The sequence below is a fragment of the Rhinoraja longicauda genome, chromosome 13 (assembly GCF_053455715.1).
Source record: "Rhinoraja longicauda isolate Sanriku21f chromosome 13, sRhiLon1.1, whole genome shotgun sequence".
Lineage (NCBI taxonomy): Eukaryota > Metazoa > Chordata > Chondrichthyes > Rajiformes > Arhynchobatidae > Rhinoraja > Rhinoraja longicauda.
Window position 1 is genome coordinate 5,896,497 of NC_135965.1, and position 18,022 is coordinate 5,914,518.

At 43.9% G+C, this 18,022-nt stretch overlaps 1 protein-coding gene across 1 annotated transcript in view; it reads left to right on the forward strand.

Annotated features, from left to right (window-relative positions):
• LOC144599352 (NACHT, LRR and PYD domains-containing protein 12-like) overlaps nt 1-18,022 on the forward strand; it is a 31,719-nt gene that overhangs the window by 7,763 nt on the left and 5,934 nt on the right. The window contains exons 4-8 of the mRNA XM_078410144.1: nt 202-372; nt 2,744-2,914; nt 6,895-7,011; nt 10,864-11,034; nt 14,036-14,206. Coding sequence (XP_078266270.1) covers nt 202-372; nt 2,744-2,914; nt 6,895-7,011; nt 10,864-11,034; nt 14,036-14,206 — 801 coding nt within the window. The remainder of the gene's footprint in view (nt 1-201; nt 373-2,743; nt 2,915-6,894; nt 7,012-10,863; nt 11,035-14,035; nt 14,207-18,022) is intronic.

Genomic DNA, 18,022 nt, shown 5'->3' on the forward strand with positions numbered 1-18,022 from the left:
TGCAGAACGCAGCCACGCCCACAGATGTCACAGAAAGCCATACACATTCGTAGCAAAAAAATGAGCACAGTGGAAGTTGCAAGCCAATTGACTTTCTCCCTACTTGACCTATAAATGCTGCATCAAAATGTATTACTGAGCTGCAGAAATTGGAATGAGTTGTTCGGGATGCAAAATGTTTATCCTTTCCCTGTTGCACAGGTTGGAAAGAAATGATCTCACGCATAGATGTTGTGAGGCCCTGGCCATCATTGTGAGCAGTAATAGGATGCTGAGAAATGTGAACCTTTGCGATAACCATCTGGGAGATAAAGGGATATGCTTATTGTCTACAGCACTGAAGAATACAGAATGCAGAATGCAGAGTCTGAAGTATGTAAAAGAGACTGCATGTATGATTTCAAATGTTTCCAAACACAGCAAATTACACGCCAAATTTTGAAGGTAACTTCCTTCTATACAAGTCTCGAGCAGACATTCCTCCTTACAGTTTTCATGCGCATTGCCTAAACCTATCTGCCCCTGTTAAGCCAATTACCATTTAATTAAATCCCGTTATTCTTAACTCAAAATTCTGAGCCCATTCAGCATCCACTCCAAGGAGCACCTTCATCTCACGGTGTCCCCTGAAGATTTGGAATGTACAACTTTGCAACAATTGGACCCCCTTTCTCGTTGTGCACTATAGACAATAGACAATAGGTGCAGGAGGAGGCCATTCAGCCCTTCGAGCCAGCACCGCCATTCAATGTGATCATGGCTGATCATTCTCAATCAGTACCCCGTTCCTGCCTTCTCCCCATACCCCCTGACTCCGCTATCCTTAAGAGCTCTATCTAGCTCTCTCTTGAATGCATTCAGAGAATTGGCCTCCACTGCCTTCTGAGGCAGAGAATTCCACAGATTCACAACTCTTTGACTGAAAAAGTTTTTCCTTATCTCCGTTCTAAATGGCCTACCCCTTATTCTTAAACTGTGGCCCTTTGTTCTGGACTCCCCCAAAATTGGGAACATGTTTCCTGCCTCTAACGTGTTCAACCCCTTAATAATCTTATACGTTTCGATAAGATCCCCTCTCATCCTTCTAAATTCCAGTGTATACAAGCCTAGTCGCTCCAGTTTTTCAACATATGACAGTCCCGCCATTCCGGGAATTAACCTAGTAAACCTACACTGCACGCCCTCAATAGCAAGAATATCCTTCCTCAAATTTTGGAGACCAAAACTGCACACAGTACTCCAGGTGCGGTCTCACTAGGGCCCTGTACAACTGCAGAAGGACCTCTTTGCTCCTATACTCAATTCCTCTTGTTATGAAGGCCAACATTCCATTGGCTTTCTTCACTGCCTGCTGAACCTGCATGCTCCCTTTCAGTGATGGATGCACTAGGACACCCAGATCTCGTTGAACGCCCCCTTTTCCTAACTTGACACCATTCAGATAATACTCTGCCTTCCTATTCTTACCACCAAAGTGGATAACCTCACACTTATCCACATTAAACTGCATCTGCCATGCATCCGCCCACTCACACAACCTGTCCAAGTCACCCTGCAACCTCATAGCATCTTCCTCACAGTTCACACTACCACCCAGCTTTGTATCATCTGCAAATTTGCTAATGGTACTTTTAATCCCTTCATCCAAGTCATTAATGTATATTGTAAATAGCTGTGGTCCCAGCACCGAGCCTTGCGGTACCCCACTAGTTACTGCCTGCCATTCTGAAAGGGACCCATTTATCCCCACTTTTTGCTTTCTGTCTGTCAACCAATTTTCTATCCATGTCAGTACCCTACCTCCAATACCATGTGCTCTAATTTTGCCCACTAATCTCCTATGTGGAACCTTGTCGAAGGCTTTCTGAAAGTCGAGATACACCACATCCACCGGCTCTCCCCTGTCAATTTTCCTAGTTACATCCTCAAAGAATTCCAGAAGATTAGTCGAGCATGATTTCCCCTTCGAAAATCCATGCTGACTCGGAATTATCCTGTTACTACTATACAAATGCTCCGCAATTTCGTCTTTTATAATTGACTCCAGCATCTTCCCCACCACTGATGCAAGACTAACTGGCCTATAATTTCTCGTTTTCTCTCTCCCTCCTTTCTTAAAAAGTGGGACAACATTAGCTACCCTCCAATCCACAGGAACAGATCCTGAATCTATAGAACATTGGAAAATGATCACCAATGCATCCACAATTTCTAGCACCACCTCCTTAAGTACTCTGGGATGCAGACCATCAGGCCCTGGGGATTTATGAGCCTTCAGTCCCATCAGTCTACCCAACACCATTTCCTGCCTAATGTGGATTTCCTTCAGTTCCTCCGTCACCCTAGGATCTCTGGCCACTAGAACATCTGGGAGATTGCTTGTATCTTCCTTAGTGAAGACAGATCCAAAGTACCGGTTCAACTCGTCTGCCATTTCCTTGTTCCCCATAATAAATTCCTCTGCTTCTGTCTTCAAGGGACCCACATTTGCCTTGACTATTTTTTTCCTCTTTACATAAGCTTTACATAAGCTTTCTTTCTTTTGTTTTATATCTTTTAATTGCATATGGGCAACATCTAGTGCCATTTGCCATTGGCGACAAAATCCAATGGAGAATCGGATTTTAATTTATTTTAAAGTTCTATTTAATATATTTGTCAATGTCATGTGATTTGACGCTGAATGCTGAATAGTTAGTTTAATTTTGAGTTTAAAGAAGCTGACTTATTTTGTCCTCTTTAGTTTGAGCAACAATGACCTCTCAACTGGAAGTTGGGAGGAGCTGGCTTCTGTACTCGTGGCAAACCGAACGTTGCAAGAGCTGAACGTGAGCAGCAACAGAATGGGTGAAGCAGGCTTGCGAATACTGTCCGTGGCACTGAAAGATTCACGATGCAGGTTACAAAAACTGGGGTACGTCCTTATTATATGAGAGAACATCATAAATATTCAATTATTACTCTATGGCAACTTTACGATCTGAATCTACCATGTGCAGATGCCATGTGCTCAATCACATGAGTACAATGAGAAAGACAAATTGGAGAAAGACTAAGAATAATGTTATCCCACTTTTTAAGAAAGGAGGGCGAGAGAAAACGGGAAATTATAGACCAGTTAGTCTGACATCAGTGGTGGGGAAGATGCTGGAGTCAATTATAAAAGACAAAATTGCGGAGCATTTGGATAGCAGTAACAGGATCGTTCCGAGTCAGCATGGATTTACGAAAGGGAAATCATGCTTGACTAATTTTCTGGAATTTTTTGAGGATATAACTAGGAAAATTGACTGGGGAGAGCCAGTGGATGTGATGTACCTCGACTTTCAGAAAGCCTTCGACAAGGACCCACATAGGAGATTAGTGGGCAAAATTAGAGCACATGGTATTGGAGGTAGGGTACTGACATGGATAGAAAATTGGTTGACAGACAGAAAGCAAAGAGTGGGGATAAACGGGTCCCTTTCAGAATGGCAGGCAGTAACTAGTGGGGTACCGCAAGGCTCGGTGCTGGGACCGCAGCTATTTACAATATACATTAATGACTTGGATGAAGGGATGAAAAGTACCATTAGCAAATTCAAGAGAGAGCTAGATAGAGCTCTTAAGGATAGCGGAGTCAGGGGGTATGGGGAGAAGGAGGAACGGGGTACTGATTGAGAATGATCAGCCATGATCACATTGAATGGTGGTGCTGGCTCGAAGGGCCGAATGGCCTACTCCAGCACCTATTGTCTATTGTCTAATATAATTAGATGGGGCCATCTATCCCCACTATCCCCGCTGGCCCCACTATCAATTGATTGCTAACCTCAGAAGGACATTTTTTTATTAATTGAAAAGATGTGTGCTTCTGAGGCTGAGCCAGAATGTAGTTATCCATCCCTAAATACCCCAGAGAAGTGATGGTGGGGGGCTGCCTGCTTCAACCACTGCAGTCCTTGAGGTGTAAGTTCATCGGCAATAATTTTAAGGAGAGAGCACCTGGATTTTGACCCAGTGACAGTGAAGGAACAGCAATATATTTCCAGGCCAGGGCGGTGCGTGACTAGAAGGGCAACTTCCAGGTGATGTCTCCATACTTTTACTTTAGTTTAATTTAGTTTAGATACAGTGCAAAAACAAGTAATTTGGCCCACCGACTCCGCGCCTACCAGCATATTAACGCCATCCTATACACAAGGGACAATTTATGTTCATACCAAGCCAATTAACCTACACTCCTGTACACCTTTGGAGTGTGGGAGGACATCGAAGATCTCGGAGAAAACCCACGCGGTCAAGGGGAGAACGTACAAACTCTGTACAGACAGCGCCCGTAGTCGGGACCGAACCCTGGTGTCTGTCGCTGTTAGCATTGCAAGCCAGCAACTCTACCTTTGTACCCCTTTGTTGCTGCTCTTGTCCTCCTAGTTGGTAGAGTTGTAGATTGGAAGGTGCTGGTGAGTTGGAGCAGGTAGTACAAACTGCTGTCACTCAGTTTGTATCGGTGATGGAGTGAATGAATGGTTGTGCAGGGGGGTGCCCATGAAACGAGCTGATGTGGTCTACATGCTGCTGAGCTTGCTGAGTATTGTTGAAGCTGCACTCATTCAGGCAAGTGGAGAGTACTTCATCACACTCCTGAGCCTTGGAGATGGTAGACAGGATTGGAGAGATAGGAGGTGAGCCATTCACCAGAGGATTGTGAGCCTTCAACCTGTACTTGAAGCCACATTGTCATAGAGTCACAGAGTCACAGAGTGATACAGTGTGGAAACAGGCCCTTCGCCCATGTCCCAGCTACATTGTGTATATGAATACTCCAGTGCAGACTCTGGCATGGATATCGGGAATTCCTGATGCTTCTTAACGATATATTACTCTCTTAAAATGAGAAGGAACCCCACAAGGCAGGCAAAGAATATTGTCGTGCCGGGAACAAGCAAGCAAGTTCCGACAAACAGCGGTGCAATTATGACCAGCCAATCTGTTTTCAGCAATGTTGCATGAATGATAAATATTAGCCAGTGCAAAACTTCCCTACTCTTCATCGCGAGATACTTTGTTTATGTTCCACAAGAGGCAGAATGAACATTTGCATTTCCATTCCCTCAATGTTGTGTTAAAAAGTGAAACTAGGCTTTTGTGCTCAAATCTCTGGAATAGAAGTTTCTACGAAACCATAGACTCAGGCAAAACAGTTAGTGACTAAGACAAACGTGAGGAAACATACTGTATCCCTGTAGCGCACTGCACTACAGCTTGAGGCCACTTCTGTAAGGCTATTTGTACAGCCTCTGTACAGCTTCTGTACTATTCATGACTATTCTCCTCTCATTTACAACCATTGCACTCACCAGCAATACTTTTCTAACTTGACTTTCACATGGCTGAAACACCTCGCTAGGCTATTACTGAAACTTCCCTTCTCTCTTGTGAATGAAATATATATGCATTTGGATAGACAGGGGCTAAATTGTGACAGCATGTTTTTGTACACTGGTGATTGAATCTTACACATTTGGCTCTTCACACTGTCCTGACTCACCTAGAGAGACAGGGCACGTACGTGAGGATGCTATTCATAGACTATAGCTCTGCCTTCAACACGGTCATCCCCACCAAGCTCATCACCAAACTCCACCAGCTAGGCCTCAGCTCGTCATTATGTGACTGGATCCTGGACTTCCTGCTGGAACGACCGCAGGCAGTGAGAATGGGCCCGCACCTGTCCTCCACTATCACCCTGAGTACCGGCACACCACAGGGCTGTGATCTGAGCCCCATGCTCTACTCCCTCTTCACACACGACTGTGTTCCTGCATTCGACACCAACACCATTGTCAAGTTTGCAGATGACACAACGGTGATCGGGCTGATCACCAACGGGGATGAAACAAACTATAGAGCGGATGTGCAGAACCTGGCGGACTGGTGCTCGGATAACAACCTGTCCCTAAATACCACCAAGACCAAGGAGCTGATCATCAACTTCCGTAGGTCACATAACGGGGAATACGCCCCGATCTCTATCAACGGGGACAGTGTGGAGAGAGTGTCCAGCTTCAAGTTTCTGGGCACTCACATTTCGGAGGACCTAACATGGTCCAATAACACTGCTGCGCTGGTCAAGAAGGCACAACAAAGACTGTTCTACTTAAGAACACTGAAAAAGTCTGGTCTACCCCAACAGCTGCTGACGACCTTCTACCGCTGCAGCATAGAGAGCATCCTAACGCATAGCATCCCTGTGCTGCACGGAGGCAGAAAGGAAAGCTCTACAGCGGGTAGTCCATAGAGCTCAGAGGGCCATCGGAACACAGCTACCAGACTTAGAGGGCATCTACAACACACGATGCCTCAGAAAAGCCACCAGCATCCACAAAGACTCTTCACACCCCTGCAACAGTCTGTTCGAACTCCTTCCATCGGGCAGACGATACAAGGCCTTCTACGCCCGCACCTCCAGACTCAGGAACAGCTTCATCCCCAGGGCCATAGCTGCTATGAACCGGTCCTGCTGAGCCGGATGGCCACAACGCATAGATCAACTTGCACTTTACCCTGTCCAAAACTGTTACAACTGTTTCGTTTCGTTGGGTTGCTGCTGTCTAAATCACTTAAAAATTTTAAATTTACAGAAGGCTCTTGATCAACTGGGCAAGTGGGCTGAGGAATGGCTAATGGAGTTTAAAGCAAATAGGAGCGAGGTGGCGCGTTTTGGGAGGTCACACGAGGGCAGGACCTAGTAGAGCCAAGTTACCAGAATTTGGGCAGATCAGAATTTCAAGGTATAGTTTGCTTAGTATTATTGTACTTCCATCTTAGTGTGACAGAGTACATTAACTATTTGAAAGCATTAAAAGAATGTCAGCAATTAATATTTGTTCCCTGCTGCATTTGCGTGCTTAGGCTGAATAATACGTCGACGTTTGATTTTGGAATGATGGGCTCTTACTCGGAGGAAACTGGAGTGGAAGTGCTTTGTGATGTGCTCAGAAGTCCCAACTGCACCTTGACGTGTTTGGAGTAAGTGGGAAATATAGATAATTTGTTGACACAACTTCAACTTACTAATTGCCACCAAAAAGTGTTTCAATGGGAGGCCTGTTGCTCAGACATCAAGTTTATGACCATGTGATTGTCCATAAGTATCTTTGAACAATTTCACATTGAAGCTTGAATGAACAACAGCATGTGTTAAATTATTTGTAATTTCATGGAAGGATTTCCATTATTGTCTGAAGGTTTGTAGAATTTGGGGCAAATATTAATATTTGTGCATACTGTGGAACCTGCTTAACGTAATTTCAATTAACTCAATTTTCCCTTCAGGTGTCAAATTGTCAAAAATCTCTGCAGTAAGATAGTTAGGACTAGAAATTGTTGTTTCATATGTCTTGCAGTTCAAGCAAATGGCAAATGTTACAGTTTGTTGCCGCACAGTGGAACAGTGGACAATTGCATTCTGTGTCCATCAGAAGTTTCTCTGGTAACCACATGAAACAAATGCAGATGCTGTTCAAAACAAATTGCTTTTATAAACTAAGTATCAGTACGTGAGTGAAATTATCACTTCTTAAAACTACCCAGAAACTGTGAGTGGGCAATGGGCACAGTAACACAGCAAACAGATCTGCTGAAGATAGACACAAAATGCTGGAGTAACTCAACAGGTCAGGCAGCATCTCTGGGGAAAAGGAAAAGGTGACGTTTCTGGCCATGAACCAGCATCTGCAGTTCCTCCCTAACCAGATGTGCTGCCTCCCAATGAACCGGGTTGATGGATTAGCTAGCCATTGCAAATTGTCTTCAGGTGTGCGTGCAAGAGAGTAGGAAACTCTGGGGAAAGTTGATGGGAAAGTGGAGAGAGAGCAAGAGGACATGAGAATAGATCTCTCCACATCATCGTCTATATCTCTCATTTCCCTTTCCCCAAGACCCTCGAAACGCTGGGCGTTCCTTCTCTCCAGAGATGCTGCCTGACCCGCTGAGTTACTCCAGCTTTTTATGTCTACCTGAGATGAATGAATGGGTGCTCACGTGTTGGTGCAGGCTTGGTGGATGGAAGGACTGGTTTCTGGGCTCCGTGACTCAATGATTTCATCAGTGTTATTTCAATGATGTTTCACTTCCAATATTCAAAACTCTGACTGTGTGCTTTAGTGTCAACGTGAATCAATACTACGATACTTCGGCAAGTGTAAATCTGTGTGATACTTTGAAGAATTAGTTTGTACGGGGTATGAATATTGTATAGAAACATAATGTTCTTTTAGTTTAGAGGTACAGCGCGGAAACAGGCCCTTTTGGCCCACCGGGTCCGCGCCGACCAGCGATCCCCACACATTAACACTACCCTAGACACACGAGGGACAATTTTAAAAAAAAACAACATTTTACCAAGCCAATTAACCTACAAACCTGTCCGTCTTCATTTAGATTCGAGATGTAGTTTAGAGATACAGCATGGAAACAGGTCCCAGCGTGAACTGGTTCATGCTGACCAGCGATCACCTGTTCACACCAGTTCTATGTCATGTCACTTTTGCGTGCGACACTCTAGGGGCAATTTACCGAACGCAATTAACTGCAAATTTGCACGTCTTTGGGATGTGAGAAGAAACCGCAGCACCCGGAGACACAGTCACGGGGAGAACTTGCAAACTCCGCGCAGACAGCACCCAAAGCCATGATCGAAACTGGGCCTCTGGTGCTGTGAGGCAGCAACTCCACTCCTGTGCCACTGTGCCGACGTAATTGCTAAAAATATGGCCATTAACTGGGCTTACGTTTGAGATTCCAAAATCAGGTGACAGAAGAGCAGAGAAGGAGGCAGTAAAGATCTAGCTGATTGAAATAGGAAATCGTCGAGGTGGTCTGGGATTCCATCCCATGTCTGAAATGAAGTTTCCTAATGGTAATTCTGAATTCTCCAATTTTAAGAGACCCCCTTCCCCACAAACCTCCTCCTACCCCTTTTCTCCCCTGCACCTCCCATCCTCTCTTCCCTCCCCCCTTTCCTCCCTTGCGGCCCACCTTCCCATCTATTTCTCCCCTCCACATGCCCCCCCCCTCCTTCTACCCCTCTCCCACCTTCTGTTCTTATCTCTTGCCTTTGTTCCAACCATCTGCCTCACCTGTGCCCACCTATTACTTGCTACACTCTCTCCTGCCTCTCCCCTTTTCCAGCTTTCATCTTGCCCTCTCCCCCACAATTAATCTTTAGAAGGGTCTCGACCCAAAACATCACCGATCCGTGTTCTCCAGAGATGCTGCATGACCTGCTGAGTTACTCCAGCAATTTATATCCTTGTGTTTCTTGGCAACTACTTAAATTGAACAAAATGTTAATGGATCTCCTACACGTTCTTCAATCCATGGGGAACATGATCTGGAAATTGCAATGGTGCAGCGCGCAGATTCTGATCCATCTTCTCCCAGCAAACAAAACTATAAAATGTCTTGTCTTATTAAACGGGTATGAAATTTGTTTGATTAGCGGGCAAAATAGTTAAACATAGCACATCTTTATAAGTTCTAGGAGCAGAATAATGTCTTTTGGCCCATCGAGTCTACTCCGCTATTAAATCATGGCTAATTTATATTTTCCTCTCAACCCCATTCTCCTGCCTTTTCCTCATAACCCCTGACACCCGTACTAATCAAAAATCTGCCAATCTCCACGTTAGAAATATCCATTGACTTGGCCTCCACAGCTAGGGGTGCCAACTATCTCACTCCCAAATACGGGACAAGGTGCCCCACGCCCCACATGACCTCACCCAGCCAGCGGCCATTTGCTCCCGCTCCACCAATGGCGGCCACCCGGGCTGGGAGTGGAGGCTGCTACGCAACCTCTGTTAGGCGGTGCCCGGGCCTACGGACCTAATCTGTCCGGGGCTAAAATGTCGGAAATCTAGAGTTTCTGGACCTAACCTGTCGGGACCTTCAGCGTCGGAGCCTATAGTGTCGGGGCCTACAGCGTCCGGTCCTACAGCGACTCCCCGGGCCTAATATGGGACAAGGGTGATCCCGTACGGGACAAACCAATTTAGCCCAAAATACAGGATGTCCCGGCTAATACAGAACAGTTGCAACCCTATAGACAATAGACAATAGACAATAGGTGCAGGAGTAGGCCATTCAGCCCTTCGAGCCAGCACCGCCATTCAATGCGATCATGGCTGATCACTCTCAATCAGTACCCCGTTCCTGCCTTCTCCCCATACCCCATCACTCCGCTATCCTTAAGAGCTCTATCCAGCTCTCTCTTGAAAGCATCCAATGAACTGGCCTCCACTGCCTTCTGAGGCAGAGAATTCCACACCTTCACCACTCTCTGACTGAAAAAGTTCTTCCTCATCTCCGTTCTAAATGGCCTACCCCTTATTCTTAACCTGTGGCCCCTTGTTCTGGACTCCCCCAACATTGGGAACATGTTTCCTGCCTCTAATGTGTCCAATCCCCTAATTATCTTATATGTTTCAATAAGATCCCCCCTCATCCTTCTAAACCCTATCCACAGCTTTCTGTGGAATCTTGGTTTCTGTCTGAATGCATTTTTCTATCTGGATTTCAGGCAACGATTCTTTTCAGGAAGAATGAATTGATGGTTTTGTTTATCGTCCCGTGATCAAGGGCTTTGTTGGCTGCTTTGAAACTTGATTCTATTGTTTCCATAAATGTGTTGGAGGTTTCAACATGAATGCTGGCAGCATGCTATTACTAAGTAACATTATCATTTGATCAGCTATATATGCACAAGTAAATATTGTGGATCAAAATAGCTTGTTACCAGGATTATTTCAACCATTGCTAATTTTCAGTTTGGACTTTACTTCTCTTGCTTGTAGAATGATTTTTCTTTCTAATCTAAAGGTTGGCCAGCAATAACTTGACACAGAAAAACTACAAAGAGCTGACTTCTGCCCTCAGAGTCAATCGCACACTGACCCGTCTGGATCTCAGTTCAAACGTTATTCAAGATACAGGCTTGAATGCATTGTCAATGGCACTGATGGACCCAAGCTGTTCACTACAATCATTGCAGTAAGTAAAGATTTACAAGGCATTAACAACCAGTGTGATTATGGTTATTACTTATAGTGCTTGAAGGGATTTTGATGCAGTTTGTGTGACAGCACAGTCCTGTAAATCAGTCTGAAGCAGGGTCTCGACCCGAAACGTCCCCTATTCCTTCTCTCCAGAGATGCTGACTGTCCCGCTGAGTTACTCCAGCATTGTGCATCTATTCTATATATTGATACGTTAGTGTTGAGTAATGGGGCATTTTGTTGACTGCAGATCCAGGGGATGGGGCTAAATGATTAAGTGTTCATAAGAAAAATTGATACAATTATACTGTGGAATTCTAGAGGTCTCATGCTTCACAATGAGGTAGAACATCAATGAGCCACAGCTGGAGAGATTGAGGGTTCAGTCTTAATGGAGCAAAAGTGCAGAGGCCAAGTGATTTGAGAAGAAAAGGATTTTTTTGAGGTGGTGATGGGGTAACTGAGGGAAATACTGGTATTGTTACAATAAGGGGCGAGGTGGCAGACAAAATAGTAAAGTCAAGCCCAAAATGGCTGACTGGGAACTGGTGTCAAGCACAGAATAGATTGGGAAACCTCTCGGAGAAACCATTTCTCTGGTGCCTCTGTGCTTGATCAATACCTGTGAAATTGTGTACACACACCAGAACATCGAGCTGCCTGACCTCACTTAAAACTAGGTGAAAGTTGTTTTCTCCTCAGAGCAAGATGATAACTTAAGGCTGGAGGGAATTTCAAAATTAAAGTGAGCAAACTTAGCAGGAATTTGAAATGAGAAGGCAAACTCACATTTACCAAGTTGCAAACAGATAGATATTGGGAATGATCACAAGTTAGTGTAGGATAGTATACTGGTGTGTATATTATGGACAAGTTAGAGATTATGAGTAGAAAGGCCAGCAAGAAATGCATGGGAATAATTATAGACAATAGACAATAGACAATAGGTGCAGGAGTAGGCCATTCGGCCCTTTGAGCCAGCACCGCCATTTCAATGTGATCATGGCTGATCATTCTCAATCAGTACCCCGTTCCTGCCTTCTCCCCATACCCCCTGACTCTGCTATCTTTAAGAGCTCTATCTAGCTCTCTCTTGAGTGCATTTAGAGAATTGGCCTCCACTGCCTCCTCTGCCTTCTGAGGCAGAGAATTCCACAGATTCACAACTCTCTGACTGAAAAGGTTTTTCCTCATCTCCATTCTAAATGGCCTACCCCTTATTCTTAAACTGTGGCCCCTTGTTCTGGACTCCCCCACATTGCGAACATGTTTCCTGCCTCTAACGTGTCCAACCCCTTAATAATCTTATACGTTTCGATAAGATCCCCTCTCATCCTTCTAAATTCCAGTGTATACAAGCCTAGTCGCTCCAGGCTTTCAACATACGATAGCCCCGCCATTCCGGGAATTAACCTAGTGAACCTATGCTGCACGCCCTCAATAGCAAGAATATCCTTCCTCAAATTTGGAGACCAAAACTGCACACAGTACTCCAGGTGCGGTCTCACTAGGGCCCTGTACAACATTAAGTATAATAGCAATAAAATTGTGAAAATGGTTTCGGGGATAAGCAACACTGCATTGAATGTGGCAATAGATAGGATGTAGGAATGGGATGAACAGCAATATTAGGATTGTATAGTGATAGAGTGTATTGATAAGCTGCTTGCCAATAGATAGGGTGCACTGTGGTGGGTAGCGTGTGCAGCAATGGACAGAATGTACAAAAGTAGATTGTATGATGATGAATGGGATGAAGAAACAGGGTATACAGCAATGGATTGGGTACAGTCTCGGCTGATGGATATGGTTTAGAATGGTGCTGGGATAGGTCACAGGGAAAGATGCACATCACTGGATTTTGTGAAGCATAAAGCATAGGCAGAGTGTAAATGTTTTGGATTAAGCAGTAGGAATAGAATGTATAATGATAGATGGACGATAGGATCAGATGCATAGAAATAGATGTGCAGGGTGTCGAGATGGGGAGTGGTGTAGTGATAATGAAGGATGAGGGGGGACCTCATTGAAACTTACCGAATAGTGAAAGATCTGGATAGAGTGGATGAGGAGAGATTGTTTCCCCTAGTGGAAGATTCCAGGACCAGAGGCCATAGCCTCAGTTCCTTTTGGAAAGAGACGAGGAAGAATTTCTTTAGTTGGAGGGTGGTGAATCTGTGGAATTCATTGCCACAGACGGTGGTGGAGGCCAAGTCAATGACTATTTTAAGGCACAGATTGACAGATTCTTGATTAGTAAGGGTGTCAGGCGTTATGGGGAGAAGGCAGGAGAATGGGGTTGAGAGGGAAAGATAGATCAGCCATGATTGAATGGCGGAGTAGACTTATCATCATATCATATCATATATATACAGCCGGAAACAGGCCTTTTCGGCCCTCCAAGTCCGTGCCGCCCAGTGATCCCCGTACATTAACACTATCCTACACCCACTAGGGACAATTTTTTACATTTACCCAGCCAATTAACCTACATACCTGTACGTGACTTGATGGGCTGAATGGTCTAATTCTGCTCGTAGCCCTTATGAACTTATGAACTTATGTGTTCAGCATTGGATAGAGCATTGCCATACAATGGCCATGGTGATGGATAGGGTACCTGTTTGAAACATGTTTCCAATTGACATTAGTATCACAGTTCTGCATGGTCAGGTTCTGACTGAATGACTGGTCAAAATGAGGTGCAGGAAAAGAGATGGGAGCAATCATAGAAGATGCCTTTAGTCTCTTAACTAAAATAGAGATTTAGTTATTTTAGATATACTAAAATAAAATATCTGTTTATTTAATTTAAATAAAATAGAATTAAATTAATTTTATATTTAACATAGATTAATATTTGATCTATATTTATCTATTTTAAATATATAGATTTTCAAATCTTTCAATTTAAATTGGTTATAATGTATTAGTAATATTACACGTATAAAGTTTGTTCAATATTGGGATATACTTCTGACATTTATTTCTTGTAGATTAAGTGATACAAAACTGACACCTACTTGTTGTGAGAAGCTTGCCAATGTGTTAGTCACAAACCAGACACTGCGGGAGCTGGATCTAAGCATGAATATACTGGGGGATTCAGGCATCCAGGCACTGTCTATCGCCTTGAAAAACCCACGTTGCCAACTGGAAACTCTAAGGTATGTACCGATCAAGATAATTCTTTACTTCTACAGTTGCAATCATCAACAGAAGCCAAATATATACCTGGGAATAAAATGCCTTGTTAGCTTTGTAGCTGTGGCCTACTGTCTGCTTGACCAGATGGGTTTCAGTATACGAGCACCTCATATTTTGCCTGGGCAGCTTGCAGCCCAGCGGTATGAACATCGACTTCTCCAACTTTAGATAGTTCCTCTGTCCCTCTCTTCCCCTCCCCCTTCCCAGATCTCCATCTATCTTCCTGTCTCCACCTATATCCTTCCTTTGTCCCGCCCCCCTTACATCAGTCTGAAGAAGGGTCTCGACCCAAAATGTCACCCATTCCTTCTCTCCTGAGATGCTGCCTGACCTGCTGAGTTACTCCAGCATTTTCTGAATAAACACCTTCGAGATGGGTTTTAGTGCTCCATCCAAGCTCCCAGCTGCCTCCACCTTACCCAGTTATACTTCCACTAATTCAAAATCACATTCATTTGCAAAAGCTAGTTCGATGGTATGATCTTTATTCTTCCCCTCTAACGACAGTGATATTTGCCAATAGCATAGGTTCAGGGTTGTTGGAAGGCCACCACAACTGTTAAAGTCGGCAAAGGTTATTACTAGTAGAAGCACATATCAGATACTTACACACCTGGCTGTGGACACAGCCCAGACCATCAGACAAACCAACTTCCCTTCCATTGACTGCGTTTATACCTCACCTTGCCTTGGCAAGGCCAGCAGCATAATCAAGGACGAATCGCACCCTGGCCACTCCCCCTTTTCCCTTCTCCCATCAGGCAAAAGGTATAGAAGTTTGAAAACGCACACCTCCAGATTCAGGGACAGTTTCTTCCCAGCTGAATCATCCTACCGCAACCAGAGAGCAGTCCTGAGTTATTATCTACCTCATTGGTGACCCTCGGACTATCCTTGATCGGACTTTACTGGCTTTCCCTTGCACTAAATGTTATTCCCTTATCATGTACCTATACACTGTAAATGGCTCGATTGTATTGCCATTCCGTTGACTAGATAGCACGCAACAAAAGCTTTTCACTGTACCCCGGTACACGTGACAATAAACTAAACTGAAGCTAGACTATTTATGCTGAGGCCACCTAGAAATTGAACCTGCTGCACTCCATAAAATGGATATAAAAATGATTAGCATATGTTTGGGCATACAGTACGTTACTATCTCTGGATGTAGTTCTGCAAATAGGATAATGGACATTTCTCAGCACGATTGACTTACCCCATACATGTATGTAATAATATCATTAATATACGTGACACTTATCTCCTCATTAATTGAAATTGGTGGATCTTTGCCCGCATTGTGATCACGTACCTTGCAGTGACTTGGAGCTACTTAGAGATGTGAATGGAGGCTGGCTAAGATTGTGACAAGCCACTGGACTGTGGCCAGATGCATCACAGTCATGTGACCACCCCCCGCCCTCGCGTTTCCCCTTCCTTTGCCGGCAGGATCCTGTAAGTTTGCTGTGCTTGTCACGAGGAGCAATTCGGGGTTAAGATCCATTTCCCATCATCTCCAGCAGTGAAGATGTAGCCGGTGTTCTTAGGAGTCAGGGACATCTCTCTTTTAAATTTAGAAAAATGGGGGAAAACCACACGAACAGTTTTATAAAAATAAATTTCAGCAACATCGTGGCTCTGAGACAGTTCTAACTATGTTATAACTATGTTCTCAAAATCTCTGTAAAGCGTCTTTGAGTATATGAAAAGCGCTATATAAATAAAATGTATTATTATTATTATTATTATAACTGAACACGGCAAATATTTGGTGCACCAAATTGGGTAAAATCTACATTTTGCTTCTGCCTCAAGCCACCCAATTGTAAAACAGTGTTCAAAGGTAATCTGTTTTTTCAAACTAGTGTTGTCTTGGATCGGGGTTTGATTTCATTAAGGAATACTTACTCTTCTTTCTATCAGCTTATTAACCCCAGGCTTCAATAAGTTATTCTGGGTCAGCAACAGACAGGCCTAACGCAACCATTAGAAGACACTTTTTGCCTTCTGCCATCCAGCCACCCTGATATCCATGCTAATATCTTCCCTTTGCTCTCATCTTCCTTAGCAGCCTCCCGTGTGGCACCTTATCAAGTCAACTCAAGGTTATTTGTCACATACATATACAAGATGTGCAGTGAAATGAAAGTGGCAACGCCTGCGGATTGTGCTAAACTACAAAACAGAATAGAATTTATTTTTTTTAACACAAAAAATAAATTAATACAGTAAATTAAATTAGTTCCTGGTGATATGAGAGTTAACAGTCCTGATGGCCTGTGGGAAGAAACTCCATCTCATCCTCTCTGTATTCACAGCGTGACAGCGGAGGCGTTTGCCTGACCGTAGCAGCTGGAAGAGTCCGTTGCTGGGGTGGTAGGGGTCCCCCATAATGTTGCTGGTTCTGGATCTGCACCTCCTGATGTATAGGTCCTGCAGGGGGACAAGTGTAGTTCCCACGGTGCGTTCAGCCGAGCACACTACTCTCCGCAGAGCCTTCCTGTCCTGGGCAAAGCCTTCCTGTTCTTATAAAAGGCTTTCTGAACATTTAGGTAAACATCATCTACTGCCTCTCCTTTGTCTATCCTGCTATTTACTTCAAATAATTCCAACAAATTTCTCAGGCAAGACCTATGGTATGATAGTATCTCCTCCAGCTGATAGTATCACCATGTCTAAATCATTAAAATGAATCAAGAAAAGCAATGGGCTTAACACCTTCTCTGGGGAATGCTTCCATCCACCTTCCTCTGCTCTGAAATATAATTACTCTGTTGCCTGTTACTTCTCCAAATTTATATCCATGCTGCCTCTGTGCCACATGTTCCAACTTTGCAAAAAGATCTGTTAGAAGCCCATGTCACTGCCTTTCCTCTCAGCTCCATCCTTTACCTCATTATCCTTGTAAAATAAGCCTGCACTCCCAGTGTTTTGTTCACCCATTATGACAAATGCCCAGATCCCATCCTTTCCTAGTCAAGTAAAATATTTGCCTTCAAATATATGATTCACAAAAGCATAAAATCATAGAAAACTTACAAAGCAGGAGGACGTTATTCATCCTGAGTTAAAGAACTAAGCCACCCAGCCTCAGCCCAAACTCCAACGTGATGTCTGTACCCTTGGTGGTCTTGGCTATTCTAATTCAAACCTAAACATTTAAAAATGTTTAAAAACGCTAAGAATTAAGGGGTGGCCATTTAAAACTGAGAAAAAACCTTTTCACCCAGAGAGTTGTGAATTTGTGGAATTCTCTGCCACAGAGGGCAGTGGAGGCCGATTCACTGGATGAATTTAAAAGAGAGTTAGATAGCGCTCTAGGGCTAGTGGAATCAAGGGATATGGGGAGAAGGCAGGCACGAGTTACTGATTGTGGATGATCAGCCATGATCACAATGAATTGCGGTGCTAGCTCGAAGGGCCAAATGGCCTCCTCCTGCACCTATTTTCTATGTTTCTATGTTTCTATGTAATGTAGAGTTCTCCCCCCTCCTGCTCCTTCAGTTAGGTGAGTTACAGACTTCTTTCATCCTCTGGGTTAAAACATTGTTTGATATTTCATTTTAATTTTTCAAACAATTAGTTTAAAACAATGCCCTCTGGTTTTTGATTTCCTCGCTAAGGGAAATATTTATCCCAACTATGCCCCTCTTAATATTATGCACCACAATTAAGTCTTCCTTCAGGATCCTCTGTTCCAAAGAAAACAACCTTAGCTTCTCTAATTTTTCCTCGGAACTACAATTTTCCAGTCTCTGCAACATCCTTCTTTG